This window comes from Leuciscus leuciscus, assembly GCF_965113295.1.
Source record: "Leuciscus leuciscus genome assembly, chromosome: 9".
Lineage (NCBI taxonomy): Eukaryota > Metazoa > Chordata > Actinopteri > Cypriniformes > Leuciscidae > Leuciscus > Leuciscus leuciscus.
Window position 1 is genome coordinate 22,505,340 of NC_138733.1, and position 15,621 is coordinate 22,520,960.

Genomic DNA, 15,621 nt, shown 5'->3' on the forward strand with positions numbered 1-15,621 from the left:
CTGACCCGCCGCTTGGCTTGGAGACGGGGGTGGGATTTCCCGATCTTTTCTGTCATTGGTTAATATTTTATTCTGTTGACATGTTTTCTTACTGCTAATGCTTCCGACACCTTCTTGTCCACCCCCTCTCCTTGAGCCTGGCCGGAGCTGTCAAAACCACGCCTATGGAGGCCCACAATTGGTCCAGAAAGCGTAAAATCAGCAATCAAGGGGGCTTGGTTCATTAGTGCTGGGATCAGAGCAGGAAGGACATGTGAGATAGTTACAGTTGTACAGTGGACAGAGCAAGATCTAACCATTTCAACTCCGTGTCTGCGTAGAATGCCTGCGCTTGGATGGACATCCGCATCGAAAGAGTAATCTTTTTATGAGAGCAACTGTTGGAGAACAGGAATCCCCAAATCTGCCTTCAAAGCGTCGCTGCGCTCACTTTGACTGATATTATTACGGGGACTTCGTGGAAACTAGCAGCTACGGGAGTTAAAGTGGAAGATCCTTACCACTGTCTTTGCTCGCCTTTTCGCGATTCACATTTTGCCAAAATTGCCTTGCTGCGCTTTTCCTTCCCGTAGTGAGACAATCTATCGTCTGGATACGCGCTCCTTTTTGTCAGAAAACACCACTAAATATATTTTTCACTACGATTGTTGGATGCACCGATGAGAGATCCAGTTTTTACAGGGACTGCGATGGCTTACCACCCTTTCCACGCTCACCGGGCGACCGACTTTCCTATGTCAGCTTTTCTCGCGGCTGCGCAACCCTCCTTTTTCCCGGCGCTGACCTTGCCTCCCGGGGCTCTCACAAAGCCGATCCCGGACCATGCCCTGGCCGGAGCCGCGGAGGCAGGGCTCCATTCTGCTCTGAGTCACCATCACCAGGCAGCTCATCTTCGCAGTCTCAAGAGCCTGGAGCCAGAGGAAGAGGTTGAAGACGATCCAAAAGTCACACTGGAAGCGAAAGATCTCTGGGACCAGTTCCACAAAATAGGAACAGAAATGGTTATTACGAAATCTGGCAGGTGAGTTCACAGTTGTTCTATTTTTAGTCTTTTGTTCCAGTGTTTATACGGGTGAATGGTATGATGCACTCTCCGTTTCACAACATAAAAAGATTGTTTCGTTCGATGGCTGTGTAGTTCAGCAGGCCCAGTAAATTCACTACTAAATCTCTGTCTTTTGCACATCGCTCTCGTAAGTCATGAACGTTTTGCACCCTGAACTGGCTGACCTAATTATTGTCAAAGAGACTGTAGAAATGAATGTCTTACTATTAGAACATGCGTTAGATTCATCTAACGATTTATCTGCTTATTTGACTTATGAAAACGAGTGGGGAAAGTAGCCTACAAGCGATGCGTATTCTGTGGCTAAGCAAAAGGAAAATAGCTGAGGCTTTATGCTGCTTAGGCTATATCAATATCAACAAATATTGACTTTCAAGGTACGGTGCGGCACAGTTAAATCGTGCTTTAATTTATTTCGTGGTCTGCCTATGTTCTGAGGTGACAATATTCTATGTAAATATCCTGCCACTTTCATGGAAGATTTAAGCCTTGCGGCGAGCTAAATTATCTGCAGCTGAGTGAAATGTTAATACATATATATATATTTAATGCCGTTGTTTTATTTAATAAATCTAGTTAAGCTAAATATTATCACCGAAAACAGTGAATTATTATTTGGTTTTGTTGCTAAAACGTTAAGCTTGCATTTGACCACATTTGCATAATAGAAAATATATTTAAAAATATATTTGATTTATGGACATATTTCCTTTTTCTTCAGGAGAATGTTTCCACCTTTTAAAGTCCGCATTAATGGACTCGATAAAAAAGCCAAGTATATTCTACTAATGGATATTGTGGCTGCCGACGACTGCCGTTACAAGTTCCACAACTCTCGCTGGATGGTCGCGGGGAAGGCCGACCCGGAGATGCCAAAGCGAATGTATATACATCCGGATAGCCCAGCTACTGGGGAACAATGGATGGCTAAGCCTGTTGCTTTTCATAAACTGAAGTTAACCAACAACATTTCGGACAAACATGGATTTGTAAGTAACACATTTTCTTCAATAACCAGTTTTTTGTGTTTCGTGTAGGCCTATTATAATTGTGTGCTGGTGTAATCTAGAAATATAAATTTACTGCCATCTGTGGGCTGTAATGCTCATGATCACAATGATTGTTCATGCTTACAATATCGCTGTTTATTCCTGAGTGGAGATAATTATGAATGCTCTAAAATTAAAAATTTACTTTCTTAAAATGTATTCGGCCCATGCTACAAATCTTTGCTGTTGTGACATTCATTTTTTTAAATTTGTTTCGGCACGTTTACAAACCAGATATGGGGTTCAAGTCATAATTTTATTCGTTATGAATGATGATGGCGTTGTCAGCTTGGTTATGTAATGTAAATACTTCATCCTGAGTTTTTTTTCTTGGCCACTGTTTCTTCTATTGTTTATGATAGGCGCAGAGCGCTATAACTTTTATGAGAGGGTGGAAGTGACCAAAAGAAATAAAAAATTGAGGTCAAGGGAACGGGGGAAATCTAGAATCACGCTACAGTAAATGAGTTTACAAATAGCAACAGTGAAAGTGTGTTTCGGGCTGTTTTGGGTGAGCGAAGCAACATATTGCATATAGGTAGAGCGACCTGCAGTCTCTGATGTGTTAGTTTCAGTGAACAATGTTCAGACAGATGCAACGATGCTGAACAATACTCTATGTGAGCAGTCAAATACAGTGTGTGCTCTACTCCCTTACGTGACTTACAAACAAATCGACTGGAAACAAATGGAACATTTACATGCATGGCGCAACTATTTGATAGTTGTATGGTCAAATAGAAAATATATAGCCTACATGTAGCCTACCTGTGTAGAATCACATTTTGTTGTTGTAAACAAATTGCTTCCTTAAACTGTACAATTAAGAAACTCTTGTTTAATTTGATTATTTCAGATTTAATTTGTGGTATAATGATAGCGCCACAAAAGAACTCATGTTGCATGTCTGCGTGACTGGTTTCTGTACCTGCCACTGGCACAGGCCTGTTGTTGTGATTTGACCCAAGACCCATATTTCCACTATTACGAAATATATTATGCGGGATTTATTGTCTAAAACGATTTTTAAATACTAATTATTTGAAACGGATAATTATTGTGACAAGCACTAATGCCTTCCATTCCTCTTCTTCTTATTAGACCATCCTGAATTCAATGCATAAATACCAGCCCAGGTTCCATATTGTGAGAGCCAACGATATTCTGAAGCTCCCGTACAGCACTTTCAGGACATATGTTTTCCCCGAGACTGATTTTATTGCTGTCACAGCTTATCAAAACGACAAGGTATGTACCCATATTTTGATTAATTTAAGCATTCGTTCTCTGAACCTTATAGATGTGCACTAGGCCTATATAATGTAGCCTATATAACTTTACTATTCGTATTTATTTATTTATTTTACATATACTTGCGTTTGCATACTTTCTACGACGTTTGATGGGATTTACTGTTTACATCTTACGTTGACCTCATGTAGAGGAGGAGTAGTAGTAATAGGCTATGTGTGGATGCAAAATTATATCTTTAAAACATTTCAAATTCCTCATGTGTCCAGTGCTACTTTCAGCTACTGCTCATGTTAATTGTCGTCTGTGTCCGAGGGGCCTGGTGAGCTTGTCGGTATCGTAAAATTTATGACACAGTCACAATCGATTAGCAGGCACTTAAGCTCGCAGGTTTGTCCGGGAGCTACACTCGCTGAGGCAGAGCAATCAAAGCGGGACAGTTTCTGAACGCAAAAAGTAGAGGCCATCTAGCTTAGCAATCTGTGAACTTTAAGGCCCTGGTTTCTCCTGAATTTACAGCCTACAGCGTCCAAATCACTTGGGCACAACGAAAATCGTTCTGTTACATCGCTTTGTATTTTCATGGAACTTGTAAAAACTGGCAATGATTCAAACCACATTATTAATTATTGATAGCAGGTCGGCGTCACTCATCTAGTTCGCCCCTCTTGTTCTCTCTGTTGTGCTGTAGAGAATAACAATTTGACAAATGGAAAATGTTTATTCGTGGAATTTCCTCAGGGGGGTCGTGATTGGATATTTTTCATTAAACATTTTTAATAATTAAATAATCTCTCTGAAGTAGGCTAGTCTGCGTAGCGTGTTTAACAGTGTTGGGATAATAACTGATCACACCACATTAAGGCTTTTCTTTTTATGAATTTAAATTTTGTGTGAATAAGTTTACTTGTGGATTATGAATTCGTGAAGCATAACACTGACATCAACACTACTGCGATGCATATAGCCTATTAATACTAGACTGCTGCTAATCATCATTCACAATCAAATGATACATAATATAATATACACATTTATTTTTTCTTTGTATTCAGATAACACAACTGAAGATTGATAATAACCCCTTTGCCAAAGGCTTTAGAGACACAGGGAATGGAAGGAGAGAAAAAAGGTAGGTTTTACCTTTATAGTTCACATCCATTGTTACGCAATGTAAATGGCCGAGGAACTGCAGAATCAGCGGCTTGCAAAATGTTAAATATTTCAATTTTGAAAAAAATTTTTTTAATTAATTAACCATTTTTTACTCACAGCATGGGCCAACTCAGGTCATATTTCCTTGATTTATTACAATTTTTTTTTTATTGTATGTGTGTTAAAGGAAACAACTGACCCTTCCATCATTACGCATGTATGAAGATCAATGTAAAGTGGACCGTGATGGCGCGGACTCTGATGCTTCCTCAAGCGAACCTACAACCGGCAGAGATGCTGCTCATTCACCTGGACTGGTTTCCAGCCCACTTAGATTAAACCGGGGCAGCAGAGGTAAGTCTAAAACTATGAATAAATGATATTGCTATGCTTCACGATCACTGAGAGGAAACAAGCCTAAGTGTCGTATCATTTACAAGACGCTGTATTATGCCTTCAGCGTTTTTCAAGACTATTTGAATAATTGACAAAGTCATTTTAATAAAGCAATGTGCTGACTTCCCAAACACGTTATAAGATGAAACAGTGTGGAGCAACACATAGGGCCTAGCCCTGAACCAGGCTAAATTTCGTTAGAGGTCTGGGTGGAAAATTAAATTAAAAATGTAAAACTTTTTTTTTTAAATGGATAATTTTTTATGTTTCATAGCATTTATTTGCATTGATCACCTATTGTACAAGATTGCCTACAACATATTAATTCAGCAATAAAATAAAAAGTCGTGTAGAAAAAAAAAATCGTTAGCCTTGTGTTGAAGTGTAATGCATGAAAATTAGCTACGCATGGAATTAGGTGACTGTAAAATGTTATCTTCAAAAATAATATCAACATAAGTAGGCTACTGCATTTAATTTCGTCTTATAGCGCATGGACAAAAACTTTTTTATTTTATTTCATCACAGACGACAAAACATGCACTGACAGTGAGCAGGAATTGGACAATCCAGATGAGCGGACCAGCAGTCCTGGACCAGAGCCTCCATCTCCATTCAGGTCGAGATGTGAGGACCGGGACCGGGACCGGGACCGGGGGCGGGAGAGGCCTGTGGTGGAGAAGAAAGACGATTATCCGGAATCCCGAAAATCAAGCGATTCTATATTTAGCATAAAAAACTTGGAGAAAGACAAACTAGAGAGCAGGCCGAGGAAAGACACAGACTTGTCAAAGAAGGACACGGAAAACGGTGGTCTTAGCAGCAGTAAAGAGAGCTTCTCTCCTCTGATGGTACAGACTGAGAGTCCGTCACATTTTGGGGCAGGGCACCTTCAGAGTTTATCGCTCTCCGGCCTACACAGTCAACAGTTCTTTAACCCACTAAACACCGGACAACCTCTATTATTCCACCCTGGACAATTTGCAATGGCACCTGGGGCGTTTTCAGCCATGGGTATGGGACATCTATTGGCTTCAGTATCAGGAGCTGGTGGCCTGGAGAATGGAAGCCTGTCGGCCCAGGGTACTGGGAGCACCACGAGTCCCTTTCCCTTTCATCTTTCTCAACACATGCTTGCCTCTCAGGTAAGGAAACTCTCGCCATTAAAATTTAAAACAATGTCATGATACGGGCTGTCTGGTTATGGAAGCACGCGAATGAAAACAGGCTATCTATCTAGCGATAGTTTTTGGTAAGATGCTCTTTGATTTGTTTGTCAATAAATTACTGTCGAACATTTTTATTTTTGTTTACAATTAGGCTAGCGTAGCCTACATATAAAATACATTGCTTAAATAGGCTAATATTTATTACAAAACTTTTCCATTTGAATAGCCTACAGAAGGCATGCAGACAGATTTCAAAATGTCATTGCAAAAGCTCATCATTTAAAAATAAGGTCGATTGTAAACTAATTCCGTTGACAGTCAGCGACATATTGCGTTTATTTCTAAATAATACATTCGCCTGCCATTGAAATCTGATGGATTGCAAACAGGTGGATCTGGTTAATCTGTGCAAATACTGGCTCTATGAAAAATTCGCCATGTAGCAAACTATCGCATGTTCGGTGTGCTCAATATCGCTAACGAATGTCTCTTATTACAGGGCATTCCGATGCCAACCTTCGGTGGACTTTTCCCGTACCCCTACACCTACATGGCCGCGGCAGCTGCAGCAGCCTCCGCCCTTCCTGCGAGCAGCACAGCCGCCTCGCTCTCCAGGAACCCGTTCTTGAGCAGCTCCACTCGCCCTCGGCTGAGATTCAACCCTTACCAGCTCCCCGTCACGATCCCTCAATGCACAAACCTGCTTACCACCGGATTGCCAAGCGGCCTAAACCCCTCATCTGAATCGTCTAAGTGCGGGAGCAGGGAAGCGAGTCCTGTGCCTGATCACAAGTCAGGGGCGAGTCAGAAAAACGGCTCACCTAAAACAACAATGAAGGAATCCATCAATGAACTTCAGAACATTCAGAGACTAGTGAGCGGCCTAGAGAGTCAGCGGGAGACTTCCTCGCCTAGGGATTCGCCCAAGTGATCAAGCGTCCCCAAACCTATCCAGGGCATGACTTGAATTGCCAGAGGATTTTATTACGTGGTTCTCTGCGAGAAATTTCATCAAGTACTGTTTTTGCGCATGGATGACTAAAAAAAAAAAAAAAAAAAAAAGGCCTAATAAATGAAAACGTTGGACTTGGCGCTCTTGGTGGTGGAGATCTACGAAAATGCTGCGAAGACAATCTAAAGTGTAGCCTAATTGACTCTTGTGTAGAACATGCTGACAAGACCACACCAATCTGTTGAAAAAAGAAGTTTTAAAATAAAATACATTTTTATTTGCGTAATGTCAGTAGGATCACTGCTGGTTGGTTGCAATATCTAAATGGTGATTCACATAAAACCTGTGGACTGAAAACAACCAAGCTACATCCAAAAAAAGAAAAGAAAAAAAAAAAGAAAGAAAAAGAAATTAAAATGGATATTTCAAAAGGGATTGAAATGACAGTTGGACGGTTAGTTAAATCCGACAGACAGTTATACCTGAACTATTTAATGTAATTATTAATAAAAGAAACCTAATTCTGTAAATAAGCTACAAGGACCTAAGAATATGCAAATTGGTATTAATTTATTCAAAGCTGTGCATTTGCGTGTACATAATATTTAGAGTTTAACTCATTGCATTTTTTTTTTCTCATTTTTCACTATGGTTGTTGTAAATGAAAGCTATAGCGTTTGTTGTTTGGAGACAGAAGGTGTTCCTATCTGTGTTAATCTGCCTGTGACACGCAAAAAAATTGCGTGTGCCATCAATGCATTTGTAGCAGTCGCTGTAAAAACACTTATCACGCTGCGGGACTCACAAGGTTTGGGAAGCCTCAGGTTAATGTACTCCAACAGAAGAGACCGACATTCCTCTTCTTCAGATGAGTTTATATAAAGAAATATATGAAAGTGTCCCGTTGTGCTGGCTGTCCGGATTTTTCTGTTGTTGTTGTTGTTGATGTTGTAGGATTCTTTCACGATTTCAATAAAAAACAAAAATCAACGTGTTTAAATATTTTACATTTATGGCACTACCTAATGATAAACTGCATTCTTACTAATGACAGACCAAAATTATAGTTGGCCCATATGCATTAGATAGGGAGCCTATACCTTATGAGATATAACGAAAACATAAAAAAAAACATAATACAATTTATTTGAAAAAAGAACAGAAAACAGCTACAAGCAGAAAACAAGTGTTTTCTAAATGCATGGGTCAGCCACACCCTCACTATATCTGAATAATAAACGTTGTGTTTTAGAAGAAATAATCTGTGGAAAATAATCTGTAGAAATATTTATAAATTCATAATGGTTTTTGAAGGGGATTTCAAAAACGTTGCATAGCCGCCGATAGTAAAGCTACTGCGCCCTCTGTCGTAGACTCGCGTCACATCATTTACCCTCATCAACTTCAATAATGTGATTTTACCGCTACAACGGTAGTTTTAGGCTATTAGTAGGCCTTTAGGCATGTGCAAACAATTTTAGTTTAGGTATTTGTTTGTTATTATTATTATTTTACATGAAAAGGGGTGTAGGCTATTGCAAAAATACAAATAGGCTACAACACACATGCCTCTATAGCCTATATAAAAAATAGTAATAGAAGAAGCAACAATAACACAATGTTCTACAATCTAATCTCTAATAGGCTAATCATAATAGGCTACAACTAGGACCTCATCTAGTGAAACCCGAACTGTCTTTTTGGCTTTTAGTTAGCTATCTTTAGCTCTCTACGTTTTTTGTGATATATTTGTGATAAGCAAATCCATAACCAAACGAAATAATGACAGTGTTAACGTTTGTTAATGTTTTCTCTGATGATGACCCTTACAAAAAAGCTAGTTAGCCACGTAAGCTTACGCTACGTCTATTTACCGCCAAGTGAAAATATGCACCATGACTGATTTATAATCTAAATGATAAAATCTAAAAATAATACTAATATTAATAATACTAATAATAATAGCCTAATAAATCGACTACATAATGGTGCAAAGACCAGAGGTCTAAATTAGATTTTTTTTTATCGTTTCCAGTGTTTCCCGTGGTGTGTAGCCTACAATGTCACCTATTGTGTTGTTTTAAGCCTATTTATAGTCATAGAACTGCAATGGACGAGTATTTATAGAGAAAGCTTGACTGGGAAGCAGAACTACGCTCCACTCTCCCCACCTCCTTTCCTTCACTCTCTTTGAACGACCCAGATACTGTAGCCTATATGTTGTGCGCTTTTTGGCACCAATCATTAATGGTTTGAGCGCGCCCAGAACACTGTTTAGGGCTGTCGAGTCGTAATGAGTAGATAAGCTGCACAGCAGAGAAGAAATACTCTCATGTTATAGCGAAAGGGTTAAGAGCTGCGGATAGGAGGTTAGGGAGGATGAGAGTTTGGACGCCCAACCACTTTGGCAGCAGACAGCCCTTTGTCCAGCAACCGGCGCCTGTCGCCTGCCTGCCGGCCATGCAGCTTCCCCACACCCGCGCACAAAGGGACAGATCCCGAGAGTTACAGCTCCTAATTAGAGATACCCCCTTGTTTCTCCTCTTTTCTTTTTCGTGCAATAACCACAAGCCCTCGTTTTCATTAAGGGGCCATTGTTAAACCCTGTTATATTCAATTAACAGACCGAACAACGCAACCTAACTCTTTGTCCAAACTAATCAGTCAATGACCAATCAATAAACTGCGATGACAAGCAATTACGGGCCTGGTACTCGACAAGAACCAGCCAAGTGTTTACATATTTAGCTTTAAGTCAACCAAATCGGAAATTGAGAAGGACCAAATCTTTGGTAGGTAGCCTACACAGGCCGAAAGTGACATTAAGCGTAAAAGCCAATTATCAGTTGTTTCTTTTATATTAATGAAAAAAAAAAAAAAAAAAAAAAAAATCAGACAAAAAGACCATTGACAACAAGTGGTTTCTCACAGTCGTCTGGGTGAGTTTTTTATCTGATCTGCAGAAGCTGAAACTGAACACTGAGAAGCTTGGAAATCTATGAAGGCATTGAGGGGTTGAGATGACTGGATGCTGATATCATTCAATACTACGAACCTCAGAAATACCATGTAAAGGAGAGCGAGAAAGACTCCTCAGGCTTATTGCCATTACAGTATTACAGTACCACATCAACATTATAGCTCACGTGCACCTGATCAATCTCTATTCTCTACTGGTCTATGATCATTTTTTTTAAGAACAGCCTACAGTCCACGGGTGTTTTATGTCAGTTCATTTATATACGAATATTTGGCCACTGAAGCACTTTTCAACACCTAAAATTACAATGAAATCAATTGTATAATTTATATATGAAATCAATAAAGGTGAGAAAACACCTTGACCTAATATTAATTTCACAAACATATTTAATATTAAATTCTTCATATTTTACTATGTCAGGTAAACAAGTGAACACAAAGCCACTACAAATGTTTACATCTGTACAATTAATTAATTACAATATTTGCAAGCCAAAACAATGGTTTGTTATTTCTGTACATTTCCTTTAACATTTGTTGCTGAATTGTTCGACTGTTTTTGCTGAAAAGCCTATAATGGGCTGTTTAATAGTGACATCTTACCCCATTCAGTGTGACAACATGTGTTCAGTGGATCTTTATCTCTTTTTTTTTTCTAGGCAATAACAGTGGAAATGTAAACAAGCAGTTTTGTCGCCAAGACAAGAAGAAATTGATATTTTTAAAAACTAAGCCTACCTTAAGAAATATTCAGTAAGTGACAACTAGCCTGACAAAGACAAGTATCAATCTCTTTGAATGTGGGTAGTGAAGAACAGTTGCTTTCAGAATGTGTTGGGTAAGACAGTGTTTGATGGAAATGTTTAAATATTACAGTGCACAAGACAAACGTGTAATTCTCACACACCTCCTTGTTGAAGCTTTCAAGCTTGAGTGAAGCTGTCAGAATCTGTGTAGATCCTGGGGAGGAGGAGTCTCATTCTCACACAAGTTGTGCATTCAGAAAGGCTGATGGTGAGTTTCTCTGGTCTTATGTATTTGTTTAGTTCAATTTCAAAGGCATTCTGTTAACACACAACAACAACAACAACAACAAATCACTTTTTGGTCAATCAGAATATAAATCTGAACCAGTGATCCGTCGCCACCTTCTGGACATATTAATGAAAGGAAGCTATTGTTAATATTATGTCTATATATGTTCTTGGTGAATGCTTTCTTACAAAGCAATTTATAATAAAGTGTAGCCCTACAGATTTTTACAACTTCAGTGGCAATTCAGCAGGACAGCAGAGAATACAACACAAATACGTGCACTGCGAGTAAACACATAAAAAAGCAGAACGAAAAATACTTTTAGTGAAGAAAAGCAGACAGGTGTCAATTATTGTGCATGTGAAAGTGTATTTATATTATAAACCCAATACTGATTCATCATATTTGATATAAGTTACTAATATTAACTTATATCAAAATGTAATATTTAAGCTTTTTTTTTTGCATAAAAAATTTTTCATGCAAGCAAAATATAGTTTATCATCCAGTGAACAATAACCACAAAATGCCCTGTGTATCCAGTGGACTGTCACCCTGTAAATAGAAAATAAAATAAAAAAGCTCACTTTTCTGCAGTACATAACACAACCACTAGGTGTCACAATAACCTTCTAACCATTTCCTTCAATTCTGTGCAAATCAAACAAATCTGCCTCAAAATAATTTTCTAATGACAAAATTGACTAAGCCTAACCTCAAACAATTTTAAATACTGAGAAAAGCACTCAAAGTTATCTCAGTTTGTGATTGCTTAAAAAGAAAGACACACATTAGTGAGTGAACCAGCTGAGAAGAATTCAAACATCAAAATTGATATTTTAGAAGCAATACAACATCAAATCTATCTTCTCAAACTCTTCACCACAACATAGAAATATAAACAAGTGATAAATACAGACTGCACTCAAATGGTTGTGATTACACTGTAAATCTACTTTCATTTTCTGTTGAATCAGCCAGTGCTGCTCCAGGTAACAGAAAGAGAGAAATGAATATCACCTCGAAGTCACCAGAGCGGCTCAGGCAACAGGCGTCTCCAAAATCCCACTACAATAGATGAAGTTAAAGAGGGATTTGTGTGCCTGACCCGTACTCGTCTACTCGCAAGCTCAGATCCTGAGATGAACACAAGAGATTACTAAAGACTAACAGTTGATCATGATGAACGAAGCGTCAGGCCAGGGAGGGTCTGAGACTAAACTAGTCAGCCCTTCTCAAAACATGCAATTCTCTCACACTTAAGAGGGTACAGCCTCAAGTGCCTGGCTAATTTATGGCCTGTTTTATTAGGTTGCTATATATTGCGATTTGATAAATAAAAAAATCTTTAATTAATACTGCTATACCACAAACATAAAAAAAAAAGAAAAAAAAACAAACTTTTTTGTTGCATTTAAGTGATAATGACTCTGACTTCCGTGTATATAGAAAGGACATGTTTGAGATCATATGACAGGTTCATAAGAGCTGAAGCAAATCCGGAGGTCAGTGTTAAGGGTCATTTTAAGGGTCTATTTTAGAATAATATCCTCTGATATGACTGTTTGTAAGCGATATTATGAACCAAAAGGATAAACTATGCCAACATGCCCTGACAGGATTCATCCAGAGAAGCATTCCATTGAAACACAGAGCAGTAACTATTAGAATGCATTACAATAACTGTTACAATAGAAGGTATCTCAGGTGAATATGAGTAATTATTTAAGATTAATAATCATTATTAATACGAACTTTACTTAATTAAGTTGTCATGTTGGCTAAAACAGAACAGGACATACTGGACTAAGAACATTAACAGTAGATTACAGGCCATAAAAATACGTCCATGTTGTTGTTAATTTTATGAAACAATAATTAATTTGGTTGCACTTTATTTCGATGGTCCACTTTAGACACTCTACTACACTGTAAAAAATTATATGATCAATAAGGTATAACACATGTTTTTACATTGCTTAAACTCATCAAAATAAGTTAAGCAACTGTCAAATTTTTTATACGTTATACAAGATTCAACGAATTTTTTAAGTTAATTTAATGCAATTTAAGTTGAAATTATTCAAACATCCAAGTTGGTTGTACTTTTTTTTTTTTTTTTTTTTTACAGTGTAACTAAGTAACTTTGCAACTACATATCAACTCATTTTTTAAAATAGAGTTATGGCTAGGTGTTAGGGTTCGGGTTTTAGAATAAGTTGACATGTAGTTGTATGGTTACAGCCAGTAGAATGTCTTTTGGGGATCATCAAAAGAAAGTGTTAGCAGATAAGAAGACTACTAATACTGAGAGTTAGTTGACATGTTGCAAAGTTATATAGTTAGTAGAATGTCTAAAGTGGACCATCGAAATTAAGTGTTACCATTAAATCTTCTTTTAAATTTTTCTTTCTTTTAGATTTAAGGATGTCTCGAAAATGTAAATGAAAACCCCATAACCAGGCTAGAGTTTTGGCTTTGCTTACGTAATTGTGGCCCAAACACAAGGAACCACATTAAAATGTACATTTCTCTAAAATGACAAGTAGCCTATAGCAACCTCTTTGTGTCAACTTTGTAAAGCTGTAAGCTTTCTGGGATTTTTGGGGTACTGAATGCGCAATGTGAGGACCACATTTATTAGCTACACTTCATCCCGTGCCCTGAGTCACATGGTCAGAGGTCAGAGAGCAGAGCTGATGTCTGCGATTAGCATGAAGCATGACTGCCTACGAGCCAGGTGATGTCTAATAGCCTAAGTGATAAAGACACTAAATGACTAAACAACCCATTCGCAATGACAAGCATAATAAACAGCTGAAATGAGCTAACTGCTAACACAACAACGGCTAAAGGCCACACTTTTGATCTCTGATTTATTGCAACAAATGCATGCATGTAGGCTATTTATTTATTTGTCGGACATTTACATATTACTCTAGAGTATATAATGAGATTTATAAAATATAGCTACAACTGTTCTATGAATTTGAACTCATCAAATTTGAACTGTTTGTAAGTTTGCATGTGTAGCTAATATAGCAATAAATGTACCATTTCTGCAATACAATAAAAGCAGATTAGACAGAACTCTTGTTTGATTTAGAAGGTTGCTGCTGCTGAAGGTTTTAGTGATATCATGACCCTTACAGATGCGTATTTTCAGTGAAACTACAGGAAACTAATGACCCATGATTTTGTTCGTGTCAAGTCTTTACAATGACGCCCTTCCCAATTTTCCATATTCATCATTTCCACTTTGCAAATCAATACTGCAGCAATACACAAATGTTTGTTGTTTGAAAGCAACGGTGCTTATATGGGCCATGTGCAAGCCTTTCCTTGAGGCTGTATTCAAATACTCAGGCAGAAGATGAATGACTCTGTCTGTAGCTGACAGGTGTTGTAGCATTTGAGAATGACACCTGTGCAAGCCACGTGAGATTTCTAAGGATTGTGAGTAGAAATAAGTGGGGAATTGAAGGGAGAAGGGAAAGAATAGTTTATAAAATTGATCAATTGTGTACTAACATGTTTGCATTTTAGGTAGGGCATATTCGGGGTCTTAGTAGTTTATGATAAACATTTATACGTTTTATATACTAATTGCTGAACACATGATATCAGACAAACTTTTGGCCGAGGCTGAGGTATTCAGAGCAAGGTTTACGTAAGGTAACGTGAAAATAATCGGGACAGTCTGAAATCTGTCCCAGTGGCTCCAAATTACAGCGCGATGCAGTTCCATTTTCCACCACAGATTTACAAAGGAAAACTGGGGGGGGCGCTGTGGAGGGCTGCGCTGCCCCGCTTAGTGCATAATAGTCTAGAAAATTCGAAAGTTTTGGAAGACTATTTTGGCTGCCCTCACATTCGAGCGCGGATGGTGTATTTGTCAACTGTGGCGGCAAGTTCAACTTTGCTTTCCCTAAACCTTAAAGTTGTAGGCTACTGCTGTTTTCCCCATAACCATCTGTGCTACATCATATTGCAAATATAAGATCATCGTACTGTAAGATCTATCCGTGTACGGATAAGTAGTGCCTTTGACCACTGAGTTTAACATGGGTGTTAAGCTAAATAAACCATTTTAGTTTTTAAATAGATTTGTTCTACAGCACCTTTACTCGATGACACATGACAGCCTCGGGTCATTGTTTTGTTCTACACCAAATCCTGTGTATAAACGGTCTGTTTTTGATGATGAAATGCGTCCATGTGACTGTATATGACCATAGTTACAGTATTATATTTTGGTCATTTCCCACCCAATTTTCTCTAAATACATTTATAAATTATCAGTTTAAAATGATAAGGTTAGCTAAATACCATCTGTCATGTAAATTAATCTTGACCATTTATTTTAGGCTGAAAAACCTTTATAACAGTTTTTGCATCATAACTTTTAATAACTCAAATAAGGTCAAAAAGAAATGTGACCAGACCATTTTCAAATGTTTTCAATTACATAAAGACCACAACCAACCGAAATATAATGCACCAGACTTGATCAATTACAGTGTTTTGAACACTGTTTTTCCAGCTTAATCAGACACAGTCACTTTT

The 15,621-nt window shown here is 38.1% G+C and overlaps 1 protein-coding gene across 1 annotated transcript; it reads left to right on the forward strand.

The window, feature by feature from the left end:
* Positions 1-260: 260 nt before the first annotated feature.
* On the forward strand, positions 261-8,028 carry tbx2b (T-box transcription factor 2b). Its single transcript, XM_082180509.1, has 7 exons — positions 261-1,021; positions 1,788-2,055; positions 3,217-3,363; positions 4,422-4,498; positions 4,709-4,875; positions 5,446-6,062; positions 6,586-8,028. The coding sequence occupies exons 1-7, from the start codon at positions 660-662 to the stop codon at positions 7,015-7,017; spliced, it is 2,070 nt and encodes a 689-aa protein (XP_082036635.1). The 5' UTR covers positions 261-659; the 3' UTR covers positions 7,018-8,028.
* Positions 8,029-15,621: the final 7,593 nt, after the last annotated feature.